A 16,966-nucleotide genomic window follows, 5' to 3' on the forward strand; every position below is an offset into this window, starting at 1 on the left:
ATCCAAAGAGGACTCTTGGCAAGTCTTCTTTCCCTTTCCCTTCAAGCATTCACCTCTTTTGTACACAACAAACTCCTATTTTTCATTGCTAGCTTCAACACCAAAATGAGCATCCACTTCTTTGTATTTCCCAATGTCAAGTAGGAATGGGGAGGTGGAGATAGGCAACGGAGACTGAAAAGGAATGATATCAGCAGCCTGTTCACTTCCATTAGTTTCCCCCCGAAGAGGATGCTGATGAGGAAAAAAGAAAGGAATAGACTAAAAGAAGGTGACATCTTTGGAGAGGTCACCTTCGAGAGGAAGGGTGGTAGCATTTATACCCTTTAGTAGAAGAGGAATATCTAAGGAAAAGACATTTGAGTGCTTTGGGGTCAAGCTTTGTTCGGGCTGATTTATTGACATGGACATAGCAGATGCGCCCACACACTTTAGGAGGAAGAGAAATAACAGGGGCCTGAAGTGAAAGGGTTTCCAGTGGAGATTTGGAGCCAAGGAGTTGAGTTGGCATCCGATTGATTAGAAAGGCTGCAGCAAGTAAGGGTGTCAAAACCAAACTGAAACCGAATATCGAACCCCAAACTGAGCCAAATTAACTGGACCGGACCGAATACCACACTTAAATCCAAAACCCTGTATCTTTTTTTTTTTTTTTCCCGGTGGTGCCTTTCCTTTTGTAACTTTGATTATGACGTGTTTCTCTGACTTTATTGATGGGTAAGCTGAAAGATAAGATCTGAAAGTGGAGAACTCACTTGGGATTCTTATTTATTTATTAATATTTTTGGTTCCTTTAAGGTTTTGTGAGCATTTTATTTATGCAAATGGAGTTTCTTTAGAACACAACAAGGCAACAACAATTGGCAACCTAACAGAATGGAACCGTATTAGAGAACCGAATTGGAACCGTATTGGAGAACTGAATTAGACCCGTATTGGAAAACCGAATTAGAACCGTAACCAAACCAAACCGAGCAGGTTTGGATTCGGTTTCCACTTTCAGAACCGACTTGGTTTCGGATCATACCATCAAGGCATGGAACCAAACCGAATGACCGATGCCAAACCGATTGACACCCTTAGCAGCAAGAAGGGCATTAGACCAAAAGGTCACAAGAACATGCATGCCAAAGAGGAGACTCCTAGTGACCTCTAACAAATGGTAGTTTTTCCTCTCAACCACCCCATTCTGTTTAGGGGTGTCAACACAAGCAACTTGATGAATGATGCCATTGTTAGTAAAAAACTATTAGAGCCCCCCCATACATATACTCTCTCTCCTTATCAGAACAAACTGTTTGAATGTGAGTACCAAATTGAGTAAAACTCAATTGGTAGAAATTTTTTAAAGCATCATAAACATCACTCTTTTGTTTCATCAAAGAAGTCCAAGTGGACCGGGAATAGTCATCAACAAAAGAAACAAAATAATGATCTCCAGACAAGGACATAATGGGCGCAGGTCCCCAATCATCAGAATGAACAATATTAAAAGGAACATTGGATCTATTACCATGATAAGGATAAGAGAAACGACAATGTTTAGCAAAAATACGTGGTTCACACTGAAAAACATGAGAAGAAGAAAAAGAAGTAAACAAATGTGGTAATTGTTTTCTCATAACAACAAAAGATGGGTGGCCTAAACGTTGATGCTAAAGCATCACAGAATCCATAGTGTTATTGTCGCTCCGACCACACACATAAGATTGACCAGTAGGCAAAACAGGTGTCAATGCAGGTGTCGGAGACTCAAGAAAATAGTCCTTTCTCCTCACGTCCACTGCCAATGATCCTCTTCGTCACCAAATCCTAAAAAACACAATAGGAAGGGAAGAAGGTGACAACAGTTTAAGGATTTGGTTAGATGACGTAAAGATAATAGATTGGTAGCAAAATTAGGGACATGAAGAACAAACTCAAGAGTAATAGAAGATGTGACTCGAACTTATCCTTGACAGAGATAAAAGAACGGGAACCATCAGCAATTCTAAAACATACCAGTCATCTGATCGGTGGCACCACAGTCAATGACCCAAGAAGGAGCAGTGGAGGGTGCAGAAGTAGAGGCTTGTAAGGCTGAGGCTGAAGAATCTGACTCTACAGGAGTAGTAGAAGAGTGGCCTAGACGATACATCATCCTTTGTATTGCTACAATATCCTCTCTAGAAAGGGAATCAGGGTTGGTCTGTAGTCTAGGTGACTTGGTCTCAGTTGTCACAGTGTGGGCTCTAGCACCCCCTCTCCTACCACCTCGTATACCAAGACATCCACCATGCATACCGGGGGATTGGCCATGAAGTACCCATCATCTTTCTTCAGTGTGCCTCAGCTTCCCACAGTGATCACATTTAAATTTGTCTCTGTTATCTCCATGGGGTGGCCCTTAGCCTCTCCCCCCCACTTAGCCAATCTCTGTGAGAACTAGAAGTAAGAGCAAATCTCTCTAGGGATGGTTCAGTGTCCATGTATACTCTCCTAGTCTCCTCACTCTGTAAGTAGCTACATACTTCATCTAAGGATGGAAGAGGAGACCGCCCCAAGATCTATAGTCGGATTGGCTCAAATTGTGGATTAAGCCCACCAAGTAAAATTAGGACACACTCCTTATCAACTGTCTTATACACCTTTGCTTCATCCTCAGAGTTGGACAAATGGAAATCCCTATAATGGTCATACTCCTCCCAGAGACCAATGACAGTGTTGTAATATTCAGAAATGCATCGGTCACCTTCTTTCATATTGATGACTTTTTGGAAAATTTGATAGACTTCTACAAAGTCACCTACTCGGTCAAAAGTCTTAGAGACATTGTCCCAAATTCCTTTTGCAGTCTTCTTTCTCATAAATCTCCTACCTATCTCAAGTTTCATGGAGAAAATCACCCAGGTCATGACAATGGAGTTCTAAGTCTCCCACTTCAAGTATGCTGGATTAGTTGTAGTAGGTGCCTTGATAGAACTGGTAATGTACCCTACTTTCCTCTTGCATCTCAACGATAGCTTCACAGAATGGACCAATCCAAATAGCTGGTATTGTCCAACTTCACCATAGCTATTTGAGTATTAAGGTTATCAAATGGAGTCATGCTAGGGTGAGGAACACCCAAACCACTCGCTAAAGCTTCACTAGGTCCACTGACCTCAGATCCAGACATGATGTGCAAACACTCAACAAATCACTAAAATATCTTAAACTAGTGGGAAACAAGGTACTAAAACTCGGGTCTCTGTACCAACTCGGCTCTTGGAAAAACCGAGACGAGTCGAGATCTCGCCGAGATCTGGCCGAATTGGTGCATTTTTATTTTCCAACTCGAAGGCTCAACTTTGGGTCAACCCGAGATCTGGACCCGAGATCCGAGATCTCGCCGAGATATATCGAGTTTTGTCGAGTTAGGTAAGGTATTTAAGTGGTAGGTGAGTTAAAAAAATGAGTTGAAACCGAGATTCGAGATCTCGCCGAGATATTGCACTTTTGAGACTCGCAGGCAGTCTCGTCTCAGCTTTTCCAAAAACCGAGAAACTCGGCGAGTTCTCGAACTATGGTGGGAAATATACTTCTCCCAAAGAAAGAAAGCAAACCAACAACCAAATATATTACCAGCAAGTAAACAGACAACAATTTCTTGATGATAACCAACTCAAATACACTTCTTGCACCTTAGCGTCATTCCATAACAACCAGAGACATTCAAACAGTGTAACTCTTCAACTCACAGCAGCTATTCAACACACCACAGTCAAAATAAACTTCAAACAGAGAAGAAAGATAGCACCTGGCGATACCTGTGCAGTAGCAAAGAAGAGAGCTATGCTCTCCAACCATCCCTCCTTATCAACCGAGCTCTTGGGGGCTTAAAAGGACACTCTTAGGCGATCCAAGTGAGGTTGGTCTCATTACAAACAAAGGTGAAATGAGGCTGAATCGAAAACAAGAGGAGACAAGCTGGCTGTAACTCTTGTTTTACTTTATAAGGCTTCAATCGATTCCTACAGCCCTTCAACTCCTTCCATTAAGCATTGGTTTGAAGATTACAACTCCAATGAATATGCTATGTGAAATATTTTACATAATATGGCCTCTATTAGAACCCTCTACCTTTCTAGGGTTCCAAAGAGAGGTGAGGAGAACAAATGAGCTTGGTCAACTCTCAAACAGCTCTTATACCAAGTTAGAAAACTAGTTATGGATCAATTCTAGTAAAGGAACAAAGCCTAACTGCTAGAGAAAGAAGAAGGAGAAACGAGAAAGAAGGAAAGTTGGGAGAAATCGTAGATGAGAGGGAATAGTCTCCACTCACCTATTTTGTTCATTAATAACTCCTTGAAATTACACATGCCTCCTTGGGGAGGTAAAATATAAAGAGAACAAAAGGTGAAATTACAACTTAACATGACTTTTAATAAGCCAATGACAAATGTACCCCTTACTACATAAACTCTAGCACCTCATTCTAATCATCTTAAGGCAGCATATAGAATTTTGATATATTTAAAGTCTGCTCCCAGACAAGGTGCCCTTTTCTCTCCTTAGGGTCACTTGCAAGTTGAGGCCTTCACTGATGCAGATTGGGTAGGATGTCCAGATGACAGGAGGTCTACTTCAGGATATTGAACGTTTGTTGGTGGGAACTTAGTAACTTGGAGGAGCAAGAAGAAAGCAGTTGTTGCTCGGTCCAGTGCAGAAGCTGAGTTTAGAGCTATGGCCCATGGTATTTTTGAGCTCCTTTGGCTGCAAGGGTTTCTTAGTGACTTAGGTGTGCCAATGAAGCTGCCTATGCGTTTGTACTGTGACAGTAAATCTGGAATCAGCATTGCTCACAACCCAGTCCGACATGATCATACTAAACATATTGAGATCGATCGTCACTTCATTATGGAGAAGTTGGAGCAAGGAGTCATATGTGTCCCATTTGTGCAATCGTGTGATCAGATAGCCAATATTTTTACTAAGAGTATTAATAGGAAAAGTTTTGTACCCATTGGAAGCAAGTTGGGCATGGTTGATATTAATGCACCAACTTGAGGGGGAGTGTTGTAATTTGGGGTACAAGGGTATTCTGATAATTTAGTCTTTATTATTCCCTTAGGGGTATTTTTGTACTTGTTCCTATTCTGGAACATTCTTCCATCTATTATAAATAAAGTGGGCTGTGGACATAATGTACACAAGCCATTATTCCATTCTCAACAAAATTTTAGCAAGTTGCAGAATGACGCGAGAGAGAGAGGTTACCTGCAGCAGGAGAGTGACGAGAGTAGCTAGCTCAAATATGAAGTCCAGCAACCTCTGCAATCTTGGGGTTGTTTTATCAGGAACAACCTAGCAAAACCCAATCTGTTGTTTCCTTGAAAAACAGATAAACAACAAAAAGTTGTTTTGCAAAAACCGTTCTTGGGCACACTTTGGCAGCCGGTCTGTGCTACGGGAACAAAAGAACAGACCAGATTACCAAACCCATTTTGTGTGTTCTTCTGTTCCAGCAGCACAGAAGAACAGAAGAACTGTTCTCTGGAAGAGTTGCCAAACGCTACCTAACCAAATTCTCTTTGTGGAGGCCTCGGTCGGTATTGTTGTGTCATCCGTCAGGTACCTCAAAAAATTGATTTCCATGAATAGTAAGAAAACATGACCTTGACCATGCGAGGTAATTGGTCCCATTAAATTTTATGGGACCCGTCTGGAGGGATGGGTTATGGCCATGAGTCCCAACATGACTCACTTCAATACCCGCAACCTCCCTACGGAGATTCCACTAATGCTACTCTCCGCCATAGTGCAGTCGTGTCAACACAAGCGAAGAGAAATGGGCTGGTAGTGACAAAAAAAAGTCACAACATAAAGTCACGGATACTTCTCCCGTGTCATCAAAATGGACAGGAAGCTAGCGGGAGCCAGGCCAAGGCTGGAAGCGGTCAGGCAGAGGCTGCATGGGCCGGTGGAGGCTGGCAAGGGCCAGACGGGGGCTGCAGGGGCCAGGCGGAGTTCAGCAGAGGTTAGCTGGGCATGACATGCCTTATTGGCATGCAGTTAACCAGGCTTGGTCTAGTGGAGGAGTTTGAAGCCTCCGTCGCGTAAGGGATCGAACCTTCTGGCATGAATTTGAAAAAATACCCAAAGTATGGATACCAAGTTGAGAGAGAAGATTGGAGAATGATTTGGCTAATCTTTGTATGACAGAGGCTTTTTTTATTTACAGAGAAGATTGGGAGTACAAAGGTACAAGCATGGAATGTAGTACAACTCCATATGGTATGGAGTACAAGGCTAGGCTGTACATGAGCTATAATCCTTATCCTTAACAAAAACTAATGTGAACTCAAAAATAGACTCAAACTAAGCTTAAAACTCCTCCAGACAATAGCTTACCTTAGAGGTAGTCTACTACAACTAAAACTCAGCCTAAAATAAATAAAAAAAAAATCCTCTTAAAACAAGGCTCGACTCATAGAGTCATAATCCAACCCAATTAAAACACTTAATAATGAATAAAATAAAGGATCGGACTCTTAAATAGATTAACTAATAAAGTAAATCCAGTATTCCTACCTTTGACCCATATTTTAGGCCCATTAAAGTGAACTATTACAATGAAAACCCTTTGGGACCAAATGCCCTACATGTATGAACCCAACTCAAGACTTATTTCCTCTAAAATAAGCCCACATCAGTGATTTATCTGCATCAATCCCTGGGGGAAGTGAATGATGTACTGAAGTCATACTGGATAATTAATCTGTGAGAAAGAAAAATGAAATACCATTTTAGGTGTTTTTTTAAATATTGATTATGAATGGTACCCAAAAATGAAGACGAATGGAAATTTAACCATTGTCTGTGAGGACCATGTACAGTCACATCCTATTTGTAAACCATATCTAGATTTGGGACCCATTTGAGAAGTACATCCCTTTCAGCTTTTTGTTTTTTATTTTTGGGTTTTTTTCAAATGCCCCCCTTGAAAATGACCAAACTTACAAATGCCCACCTGAACTTTCACTAATTCCAGATGCACCCTTGCTTTCCAAACTAAGTACCACTATAGTCCCTCCCATTAGACAGAGACGTTATGTTATAACGGATCCCAGTTTTTGAACATTTATGGACCATTCTGCCCCTTGATTGGGTAAAATGACCAAAATGACCTTACCTGAAAAAAAAAAAAAAAAAAACCTTGCAACTCATCTCCCTCAAATCGTTTAGGGTTTGGGGAAGATGAGTTCTTGAATCAGAAATGTGCTGCGCTAATAATCCATACCACTCTTTTGCGTCCCCTATACATTTGCTTCCCCTTCCTCCATTCTTCTTCAAGTTCAAACTTCAAACTCTCTCTCAATTGAATCAGAAGCTGAAGCAATCAAGATTCAAGACCCAAGAAACCCTTTTGAGCATTAACAGAGTTTGAAGCTTGAGAATGTCATTCTCCTTGGGAGCATCTCTTCCCCTATTGTCTGCAAAGCCAGCAACAGTCACTTGCCTGAGGCTGCCCACATTCGCCGGGCCGCAGAAATCGCCGACAAATCGGTTGGTTTCACATTTCCACACCCTAATTTTGGTTGCGTGATAACAGTGGGAGAAAACTTGGTGCGGGAAGGAAATCTATATGCGCAGGGGACCAAGTGTGCAGAGTTGCAGGCTGTGGAGGCAGCTGGAGAGCTGTGTATGGGTGCCACTGCTTATCTCAATATGGAGCCCGGGGATATCTATGCTGACCAGACTTCTGTTTCTTCTCTAATTAAGGTTTGGGAGTTCTCATTTTCATCGTCAAATCATCATGGTCTCCTTCCTATGCTCGTTTTAGTTTTTCAGGATTGAATTCTACAAGTTACTTAAATGGTAGAAACTGAAATTCAAAACCTGGGTTAATTTGTAATTTAGCGTATTGGGTGTTTTGACTTGAATACCTCCAGTTGGATTACTATGATAACCATACTTCTGTGTCTTCACTGGTTAAGGTTTGTGGGTTCTCGTTTTCATCATAAATCATCATGGTCTCCATATAGAAACTAAGAAACTGAAATTGGAAACCAGTGTTAGTTCGTATATTTTGCAATTGGGCGTCTCTTTTACTTGGGTACATCTGATATGATTAATGGAAGTGAGTTGTTGCTGCTGCTGCTTTTCTATCAGGACAAGTTCAGTCCAGGAAACTTTATGCACTCATGAAGCAACACATTGAGTGGCTTTATCTAATTAAATAAAGAAAAAGTGTGAGTTTTAGATGATTCTAAGTTCTTGAATCAGTTCTTGATTTCTGATTCAAGAACTCATCTTCCCCAAACCCTAAACGATTTGGGGAAGATGAATTGCAGGTTTTTTTTCCAAGTGAGGTCATTTTGGTCATTCTATCCTATCAAGGGGCAGAAAGGTCCATAAATGTTCAAAAATTGGGATCCGTTACAATATAACGTCTCTGTCTAACAGGAGGGACTATTTTTTTTTTTGGGTGAATAAGAATTTCATTACCAAAAGGGAAGAGAAAAACAAGGGGCCCCGAGGGGAAGAAAAAAAAATAAAAAGCCTGGCCCTAGCTTAGCTAGGGGCCGGCTGTAGCAACAAAAAAAACATTTGAGAGACCCCAGGAATCAACAATGAGCCTGTTCCTTGGGGTGTCAGAACAACTAGAAGGAGGAGCTAGCGATAACTTTGCTTTAATTTCAAAGTAAATGGAATCCCAAATCTTCTGATAAGAGCGAGAGTTGGAGGTCCATTTCTTGATATTGCGCTCCATCCAAATGTGATTGAGAGTTGCACAAAAAGCTAATTTGCCGACAGAGTCGCAAATAGAATGGCCGGCGAAGGTCATGTCAATCCAGATCCATTCCCTTGAGAAAGGGAGTATCCTTCTGTGGGCAGGCCAGCACTTGGACAAGATTCCTTTCCAGATGGCGGCAGCAGTAGGGAAGTCAAAGAAGAGATGATCCGAGTCTTTAGTACCATTCCAACAGAGACAGCAAGCCGTAGAGACTGGGATCTGTCTGGACCGAAGAAAAGACTGAGTAGGTAAGCAATTGTTAAAAATTCTCCAGGCTGTGAAGCAGTGACTAGGGATGTGATGCTTGAACCAAAGAAGCTTGCGCCACGGAACCAACTGGCCATGCAGCCGAATAAGATTCCATGCAGCCTTGGAAGAGAAAGAGCAAGAATTGTTTGTCTTCCAAGTAACACAGTCGCCTCTAGGAGCAGGCCTTCTGGTAAAAGTATGCAGCTCATTCCAGATAAGGCCAAGGGAGGAAGAGAAAGAAGGAGGAGGAGCCCAGCCAGCTTGGTCAATGATATCAGCCACTAAGGAAAGCCTGTTGAGACCTGAAGCTTAAATGGTTCTCAAGGTGACCATGTGTAAGAGAATACGCATGGGGTGCTAGTGGTCCAACCACAAGTAAGAAGAAAGGCCGTCACCAATGCTAGAACGAATGACTTGGAGGACCAGATGTCGACTAGCAAGGATCTTACGTCAGACCCAAGAGGCATCGGATAAGGCTGAAGCAGTCCAGATAGAGTCTTGGCGGAGCAGACCTAAATATAACCAGTCAACCCATATACTTTTCTGCTTGGAGGCTATCTTCCAAATGAGCTTGATGATACCTTCTGAATTCACTTCTTGTATTCTACGGATACCAAGACCACCTCCTTTTTTAGGGAGACACACCGCTGCCCAGCTGATAGGATGAAAGAATCTAGCAAATTCATTGCCCTTCCAAAGAAAAGAGGCCATGAGAGACTCCAGAGATTTAATAACTGATTGGGGAAGCCCAAAGATGCCAGACCAACATATATAGGACGATTTCAGGACTGATTTGATGAGTACCAATCTGCCAGCATAGGATAGAAGCTTGCCCTTCCAAAGCGGGAGCCTCTTCCTAATAAGATCAAGCATAGGGGTGTAGTGGTGAGCTGAAAGTCTTGCTAGAATCAGAGGGAGACCCAGGTATTTGACTGGGAGATGACCTTCAAGGAAACCAGATTTCTCCAGGAAGGTAGATTTGTCTAACTCTGGCACCCTCGCAAAGAACAGCAAAGACTTGGCCGGATTGATGCGCAAACCTAAGAGCTCATGGAAATGCTGAAGACAAAGCAAAATAGACTCAAGCGAGCTGATCGAGGCCTTGGAGAAAAACATCAAGTCATCAACAAAGGCCAAATGAGTAAGCTTGAGGGCTTTGCACTTGGGCATCGGAGAGATAAGCATCTGATCAGTGCAAATCTGGATATCTCTGGAGAGAACTTCCAAGGCCAAAGTAAATAAATAAGGGGAGAGCGGACATCCTTGACGAATCCCCGCCGAAGCTCCAAAGTAGCCTGCCGGGCTGCCATTCACCAGAACTGAGAACATAGGGGTGTTGATGCAAGAGGTGATCCAGTTGACAAAGACCAAAGGAAACCCCATCTTGATCAAAACATGAGCTATAAAATCCCACCTGAGAGAGTCAAAAGCCTTATGAATGTCGATCTTCATAAGGATAGAGGGGGCATGGTTTTTTTTGTCAAAACCTCTCACAATGTCATGGCATAAAAGGATGTTGTCCGCAATATTTCTTCCAGGAATAAAGGCTGACTGGTTGTCACTGACTAGCGGGTCCACAACACCTTTTAATCGACGAGCAAGAATCTTGGCTATAAACTTGTAGAGCAGGTTGCAAAGGGCTATGGGCCTGAAATCATTCATGACATTTGCCCCTTCCTTTTTAGGGATGAGACAAAGGAAAGTGTGATTGATGCTCTTGATCTGACTGGGGTTGAAGAAGAAACTTTTAATGGCAGCAATGAGATCAGATTTGATGATGTCCCAGCAGGCTAGAAAGAATCCCATGCTAAAGCCATCAGGGCCCGGAGCCCCATTCACCTTGAGGGAGTGAACTGCTGCTATAATTTCCTCTTCATTGGGAATGGCACACAGAGAGGCATGCAGCTCAGGGGCAACAAACTTGTTGAGCAGATTATCGGGAATGGGAGAATGGTTCACCTGATGGTTGGTGAAAAGGTCTTTAAAGTGCTGAACAGCCAAGTCTTTGATGCCATCCACAGAAGTGACAAGGGAGCCATCCAGGCTAGAGAGCTGAGAAACAGAGTTTACATTGGCTCTTGCTTTGACAGATCGATGAAAGTAGGCAGTGTTCGAGTCACCCATATCCAACCACTTGATTCTAGACTTTTGCTTGAGAAAACTTTCTTCCCTAGCAAGAAGGGTAGTAAGCTCAATTGATGTTACTTTTTCTTCTACAGCAAGGGGGCCATTATGAAGATCAGATTGTAACCGAAGCTGAATAGAAGCCAACTTGTCTTTGCAATCAGCCACCTGGAGTGAAATATTTCCCAAGGTATTGTGGTTCCAAACCTTGAGAGCAGCCTTGACATTCTTGAGTCTTTTGGAGAAAGCAAGAAGGGGATTGGAGAAGGAAAAAACAGGCTTGTTCCAAGCTTCAAGGACCAGAGGCAGGAAAGAAGGGTGAGAGGACCACTTGTCGAAGAATTTGAAAGGTTTAGGACCAAAAGAGGAGAAGGGCTGGATGGTTAGGGAGATAGGAGAGTGGTCAGAGAGGCCCGGGTTGTCAAAAAAAGCATGAGAGGGGAAAGATGTCAGCCATTCTTCATTTACTAGAACTCTCTCTAGCTTACAGGCAATACGGTAACCAGCTCTTATATTGGACCAAGTAAGAGGGAAACCTGCCCAACAGAGATCATTTGCCCCTAAATCTTCAATGCACTCATTGAAGGAATCCACAGGACCCCCCCCCCCCTTGCTTTTCATTGCTGTAATGGATGACATTGAAGTCCCCTCCCAAGCCCCAAGGATGATTGGCAGTGAGGAAGGCAATGGAGCGAAGATCAGACCATAAAGGGGCACGAAGGACAGGGCAATTGTGGGCATAGACCACAGTGAAGAAGGTAAAACAGCCTTGGCAATCCGAGAAGGTGTGCAGGTACTGAGACGAGGAGGAAGAAAGGGAGATAGAAATTTTTGTTGGATCCCAGATGATCCAAATTCTGCCATTGGGGTGGGAGGCATAATTGGAGATCAAGGACCAACCGGGGGCGATGGAGGAGAGGATTTTAAGGGAATTTTGTTCTTTGATATGGGTTTCAAGAAGACAACAGAAGCAGGAGCGAATGCGAGAACGAACAGCAGCTTGTTTCTAGGGGGAATTCAACCCTCGAGTGTTCCAAATGGTGCCAAGAATCATGGAGGGAGGGGAAGCAGGGGCAACGAAGACTGAAGCAGGCGAGTCAGAACTGAGCGAGATTGAGTTTCGCTATGATGACGACGTCTATAGGATCTGCCAAGGGGGGAGATAGAGGTGAGAGGGAGGCGAGGTTTTCTGGTAACAGAAGGAGTCGTGGAAGAGGGGATGACGGGCGAAGAAGAAGATGAAGTAGCCAGGTTAAAAGCTTGACCCGCCCCATATCCAGCAGAGGAAATCTGGGAAGAATGGGTAAAGCAGAAGGACCCACCAAAGAAGTTGGGTTACCCAAAAGTGAACCAGAAGAGGGCCCAGCCGGTAAAGAGGAGAGCTTAGAAGGTAAAGGTGGGGGCCCCACAGGGCCATCGTCAACTGGTTGGGGACATGAGACAGATAAAAGGGTACTTTTGGCTGCAGAGGTTAAAGAGGAGAATGAGGCGAAGTAACGAGAGACCAAAGGGAGGTTTCCCAAAGAAGGAGACTCCGTCAGGGGACAGGGGATCTGCATCTCGTCCGGAGCTAGGAGTGGAAACTTCGACTGAAGCAGCATCTGTCATCCTTGACCTGCTCCGAGGAGTAACCTCAAAAAGTGGTTTTTCGGGGCAAGAGACAATCTCCTGGTCGTCGTCAATCTCCAACATGCTGAAGCGATTCTGAGGATCTCGTCCAGACTGGGGCTTCGACAGCGACAGGGCTTTGGTGGTCAGATTTGCAGGCTTCTCCACGGATTGGTAGTTCCAGCGCTGGTGCCTGGTTCTCGGCCTGCCTCGAGAAAAGGATCTGTGACGAGGAAGACGCTGAGCAGTGTCTACGACGGCAGTTCCAGAGGCAAGAGCAGCTCCATCTTGGGAGGCAAGAGCATTCAAAGTGTTTTTCGTGGCCTCAAATCCTTCAGCAACCACTCCAGGACTTGGGTTTTCAACAACCACTCCAGCCTCGGCCGAGTCCATGCCTACCGGAGCACAGTGGTGAGAATCATGACCAAACACCTTGCAGACTGAGCACTGAGGGGGTTTCCATTCGTAATGTACTTCTTGCTCAAAGGAGAAGTCCTCTCCTTCATGGACAGTGATGAAGGCAGGAAGGAAGTTGTGAGCAAATACCTCGACACATATTCTCGCATAAGCCAGACGGTCCTTACGCTTGGTTCTCGCATCGGAGAACAGAGGCTTTCCTAGTACAGAACCAATGTGACTGAGCCCATCTGTGCGCCAGAAATGAAGGGGCAATCCAGGTAGGGAAATCCAGAGAGGAATGGATGAAAAATCCACTTTCCTGAGCTGCAGCTGCCTATGCCATTGTCGATGAAAAATAGGCTTCCTCCCCACAAGCCAGGGACCACCCTCAAGGGCTCAAGACTTGTCAAGAGGGGAGGAGAATTTGAAAATGAAAAATCCATTGTCAAGTAGAAAGGTGTCCAAGGAACCCTGAGGACGCCATTGCTTGGACAGAGAGGACTTGACGACAAGGAAGGGTGGTCGAGAGCCCAAGAAGTTTCCGACCAGACAGTTCTCCCAGAGAAGTTCCTCTTTAGCAAGCAAATCTGCAGGGCACAAGGCCACCTTCGAGGAACCCACTGAAGAGGGGGCAACAAAACGCAAAGGAAGCCCATCAGAACCAGCAGGGATACCAGAGGAGAACAGAGAGGACCAAGCCAGGGAAGTAGGCAGAGAGGGGTTCGAAGGAGGAGGGGAAGGGGGAGGGGAGGAAGGAGGAGGGGAAGCAGCAGGGGAAGGGGATGGCATGCTTCGGGAGGAGCGTGACAAGCCAGGGATCAGGCCTGCCGGTGGCTCCGGCAGGGAGAGAGGGGGAACATCAGGAGAGAGGGGTCTTCTCTGCACTCTAAAACTTCTTTTTCATTATACTTGATGTGAGATATTCAACGGGAGGGACTATAGTGGTACTTAGTTTGGAAAACAGGGATGTACATAGAATTAGTGAAAGTTCAGGGGGGCATTTGTAAGTTTGGCCATTTTTAGGGGGGCCTTTGAAAAAAACCCTTTATTTTTTCAAAAACCCTTTATTTTTTATAATTTCTAACCATATCCACAACCCATGGATGAACTACATCCGAATATCATGATGATTGGATGACACCAACCCATCTTACCAATGAACTCTTGCAGACCCATTATTCATATTCATGGCATCAGAAATTTGATTGGTCATTCAACTGGATCATTCAGGTAGGCCTTTTCCAGTGCCCATTAGGTTGTCTTTGGCCAAGACAACCAACAACCAACAGCTATTCTGCTGGATTGTCCCTGTTAATGGTCACTTCTCAATTGTGCATCATGTGTTGCATCACCACATTTAGTTATTCAAAGCACCATATTGTATTGGTTGTGGGGAACACACATGAAATTTGAGGAGCTAACCTGTTTTCCAGTTTTGAGTGCTTTGTAAGTTTTAGAGGAGTGTGTAGCATTGAAGCCATAAGTTGGTAAATGGTAAACTTGTTCTTCAGGGTTCCTTTGATGTGCGGTCTATGTTTATGAATTTCCAGGTACCTACAATGCTGAAGACAGAGAAGCTATGTAATCCATTCCTTCGTACTTCAAACATGGAAATCCGGCAGGCTTTGAATATTCCTGCTACTGCAAATGCTGCTGCAGCATTAGGTGCCATCCGCAAGGCAAAAGATAATTGGTGAGACTTGATGTTCTGATTTGTATACGAGGAGTAATATTTATTTCGAAAAGGAAACGCAGCTACTATTTTCTCTGCAGTTGTATCTGTCAATATCTGTTGCTTGTTGAATAATGTCTGAAATTACTGTAAAAATTTATACAGCTTGGGAGAACTGACATAAGTATGGAGTGGGCGTTTTAAAAACCCAATTGGTTCATTTCATTCCATGATCATGGTTCAACTCACTGCATCAAACTGCTGGCTGTCTATTTTTTCCCCCACAATTTTCATACAAGAAATTAGACTGGGTTTTAAACACTTGATATCAATTGTGGAATGCTGCAATTTAGGTAAATCACCTGATAGAGTGGATTTAGGGTTAGAAAGCATTGTGAGGCCATCAGTTAGCCATTATCACTGTTCATAATGTGGACATGGTAATCTATTTGTGAAAATAGCCTGCGATAATTAGATGCATCATCTCTGCACCCCAGGTTGGTAACACAGCCCCAAGATAGAGAGAATTTTAGGCTGCGAAAGGGGGTGATTAATGATCCGGCCTGCCGTCTTGATCCAAAATTGTTCATCACTAATCAACCTGATAATAAACTGTCCAAAACTGGCAGATTGTAAATTTTTTTTTTTTTTTTTTTTTTTTTTTTTTTTTTTGGGGGGGATAATCTGTATTATTATTCAACATACTATTACATGGCCAAGTGGTACAGATCACATTATTAGGTTTAGACTCACTAGCACACCTGGACAACCAATTAGGTTATAATCGTACAGGACTTTCATTGATCCACACACACGAGTAGGCCCATGACACAATGCAATGCCCAGCTAGTAAGGGAGTGTGGTTTTCCATGTCCACTTCCTAAGGCACATCTAGTAAGGGAGTGTGGTTTTCCATGTCCACTTCCTAAGGCACATCTTGGATATATCTAATAAACAGCGGTAATATGCTCCCAAGGTCATTCGGAAAAGCAATCGTCATTTAATATAGTTCACTTTACACTCTTGCAATCTGTGCATATATAAACATTGATGCACTGCAGATTCATCTAGTTGCTTCGCCCAACTGTTTACACCCTAAAATTACTGACTGACCAATAATGAAAGAGTAAAGACCGATCAATTTTGAATTGTATTAGGAACGGTCAGCAAGGCAGGTTTTTCACGAAATGAGAACGTGGATAGGACTGCAGCAGTTATAATCGTGAGACACCCGCAACTAATCACTTCCAAAGTGGAAGCCACCCCAAGAGGACGTGATTCCCAAGCGGTTCTATAACCATCAGAGAGGTTGCATTTAGGAACATGTATTAGAGGTCCCATCTTCACAAATATAAAAGATAGGACCACAAAAGAAGAGGATCTCTCGATCAACAAATACACCTGTAACTTAATTTATTTTTTATCTTTCTTCTGCATTTACATTTTCTTAGTATAATCCTTTTCTCTCTCCTGATCCTTGCAATCATTCATTCCCTTTCTCTCTTTCTGTATCAAGTTCTTTTTTAAATTCTTGTAACAGTGGTATGTCTTTTGCATATGCCCACATCAAGATCAATAGAAGTTCTCAATTTCTCATATTCACTGTTTTGTGATTATCCCTTTCTTCATACATAGCAACTTGGTCTTTCATTTAAAGTCCTTGGAGCAACCGAGGCAAGAGGATGATCCACATAACTTGATATAAGTCAGAAGTATAATCTTCTTCACGTTGAGTCTTGAAGACTCTGGCACACCCGTGCCCACAACTAATTCTGTTTTGTTACGGTAGACCGACTCTACGGAAACTGATTGTTTGAGCAACCGGAAAAAGAACCAAACAATTTTTTGCACGCCCGGTGGGACACTCTAATTGAAACGTCATGGCAAAGAAGGGTATCCAACAAGCAAGTAAGAAAGGGGAACGACGGGTTCAGTTGCAAGAATCAAATATCGAGAGACAACTTGAAGCCCAAATTAGGGCGTATGCAAATATGCGCCCAGAGCAGTTGGCTACTATAATGCATAATGCAATGCAACTCTTGATGCATAGCATGTATCGATTGGCAGCGGCGTTAGCTGCCTCAAATGATGCCCCGAATCATCAGGTAGAGCAAATGGTGGCTCTAATTCGAGCCAGGGTTGGGCTACCACCGCCA

General features: G+C 43.4%; 1 protein-coding gene across 2 annotated transcripts in view; it reads left to right on the top strand.

The window, feature by feature from the left end:
- Positions 1 to 15,485, top strand: part of LOC122656137 (hydroxyacylglutathione hydrolase 2, mitochondrial-like) — a 108,100-nt gene extending 92,615 nt beyond the window's left edge. The window contains exons 8-9 of one of the 2 annotated variants that reach the window (XM_043850586.1): positions 14,689 to 14,863; positions 15,443 to 15,485. In XM_043850586.1, the coding sequence (XP_043706521.1) occupies positions 14,689 to 14,835 (147 nt within the window). In that variant the 3' untranslated portion in view covers positions 14,836 to 14,863; positions 15,443 to 15,485. Of the gene's footprint in view, positions 1 to 14,688; positions 15,038 to 15,442 lie in introns of those variants that run through there. The other variant, XM_043850585.1, reaches the window with a different exon arrangement.
- The last annotated feature ends 1,481 nt before the right edge of the window (positions 15,486 to 16,966 follow it).

The sequence above is a fragment of the Telopea speciosissima genome, chromosome 3, assembly GCF_018873765.1.
Source record: "Telopea speciosissima isolate NSW1024214 ecotype Mountain lineage chromosome 3, Tspe_v1, whole genome shotgun sequence".
NCBI classification, from domain to species: Eukaryota; Viridiplantae; Streptophyta; class Magnoliopsida; order Proteales; family Proteaceae; genus Telopea; species Telopea speciosissima.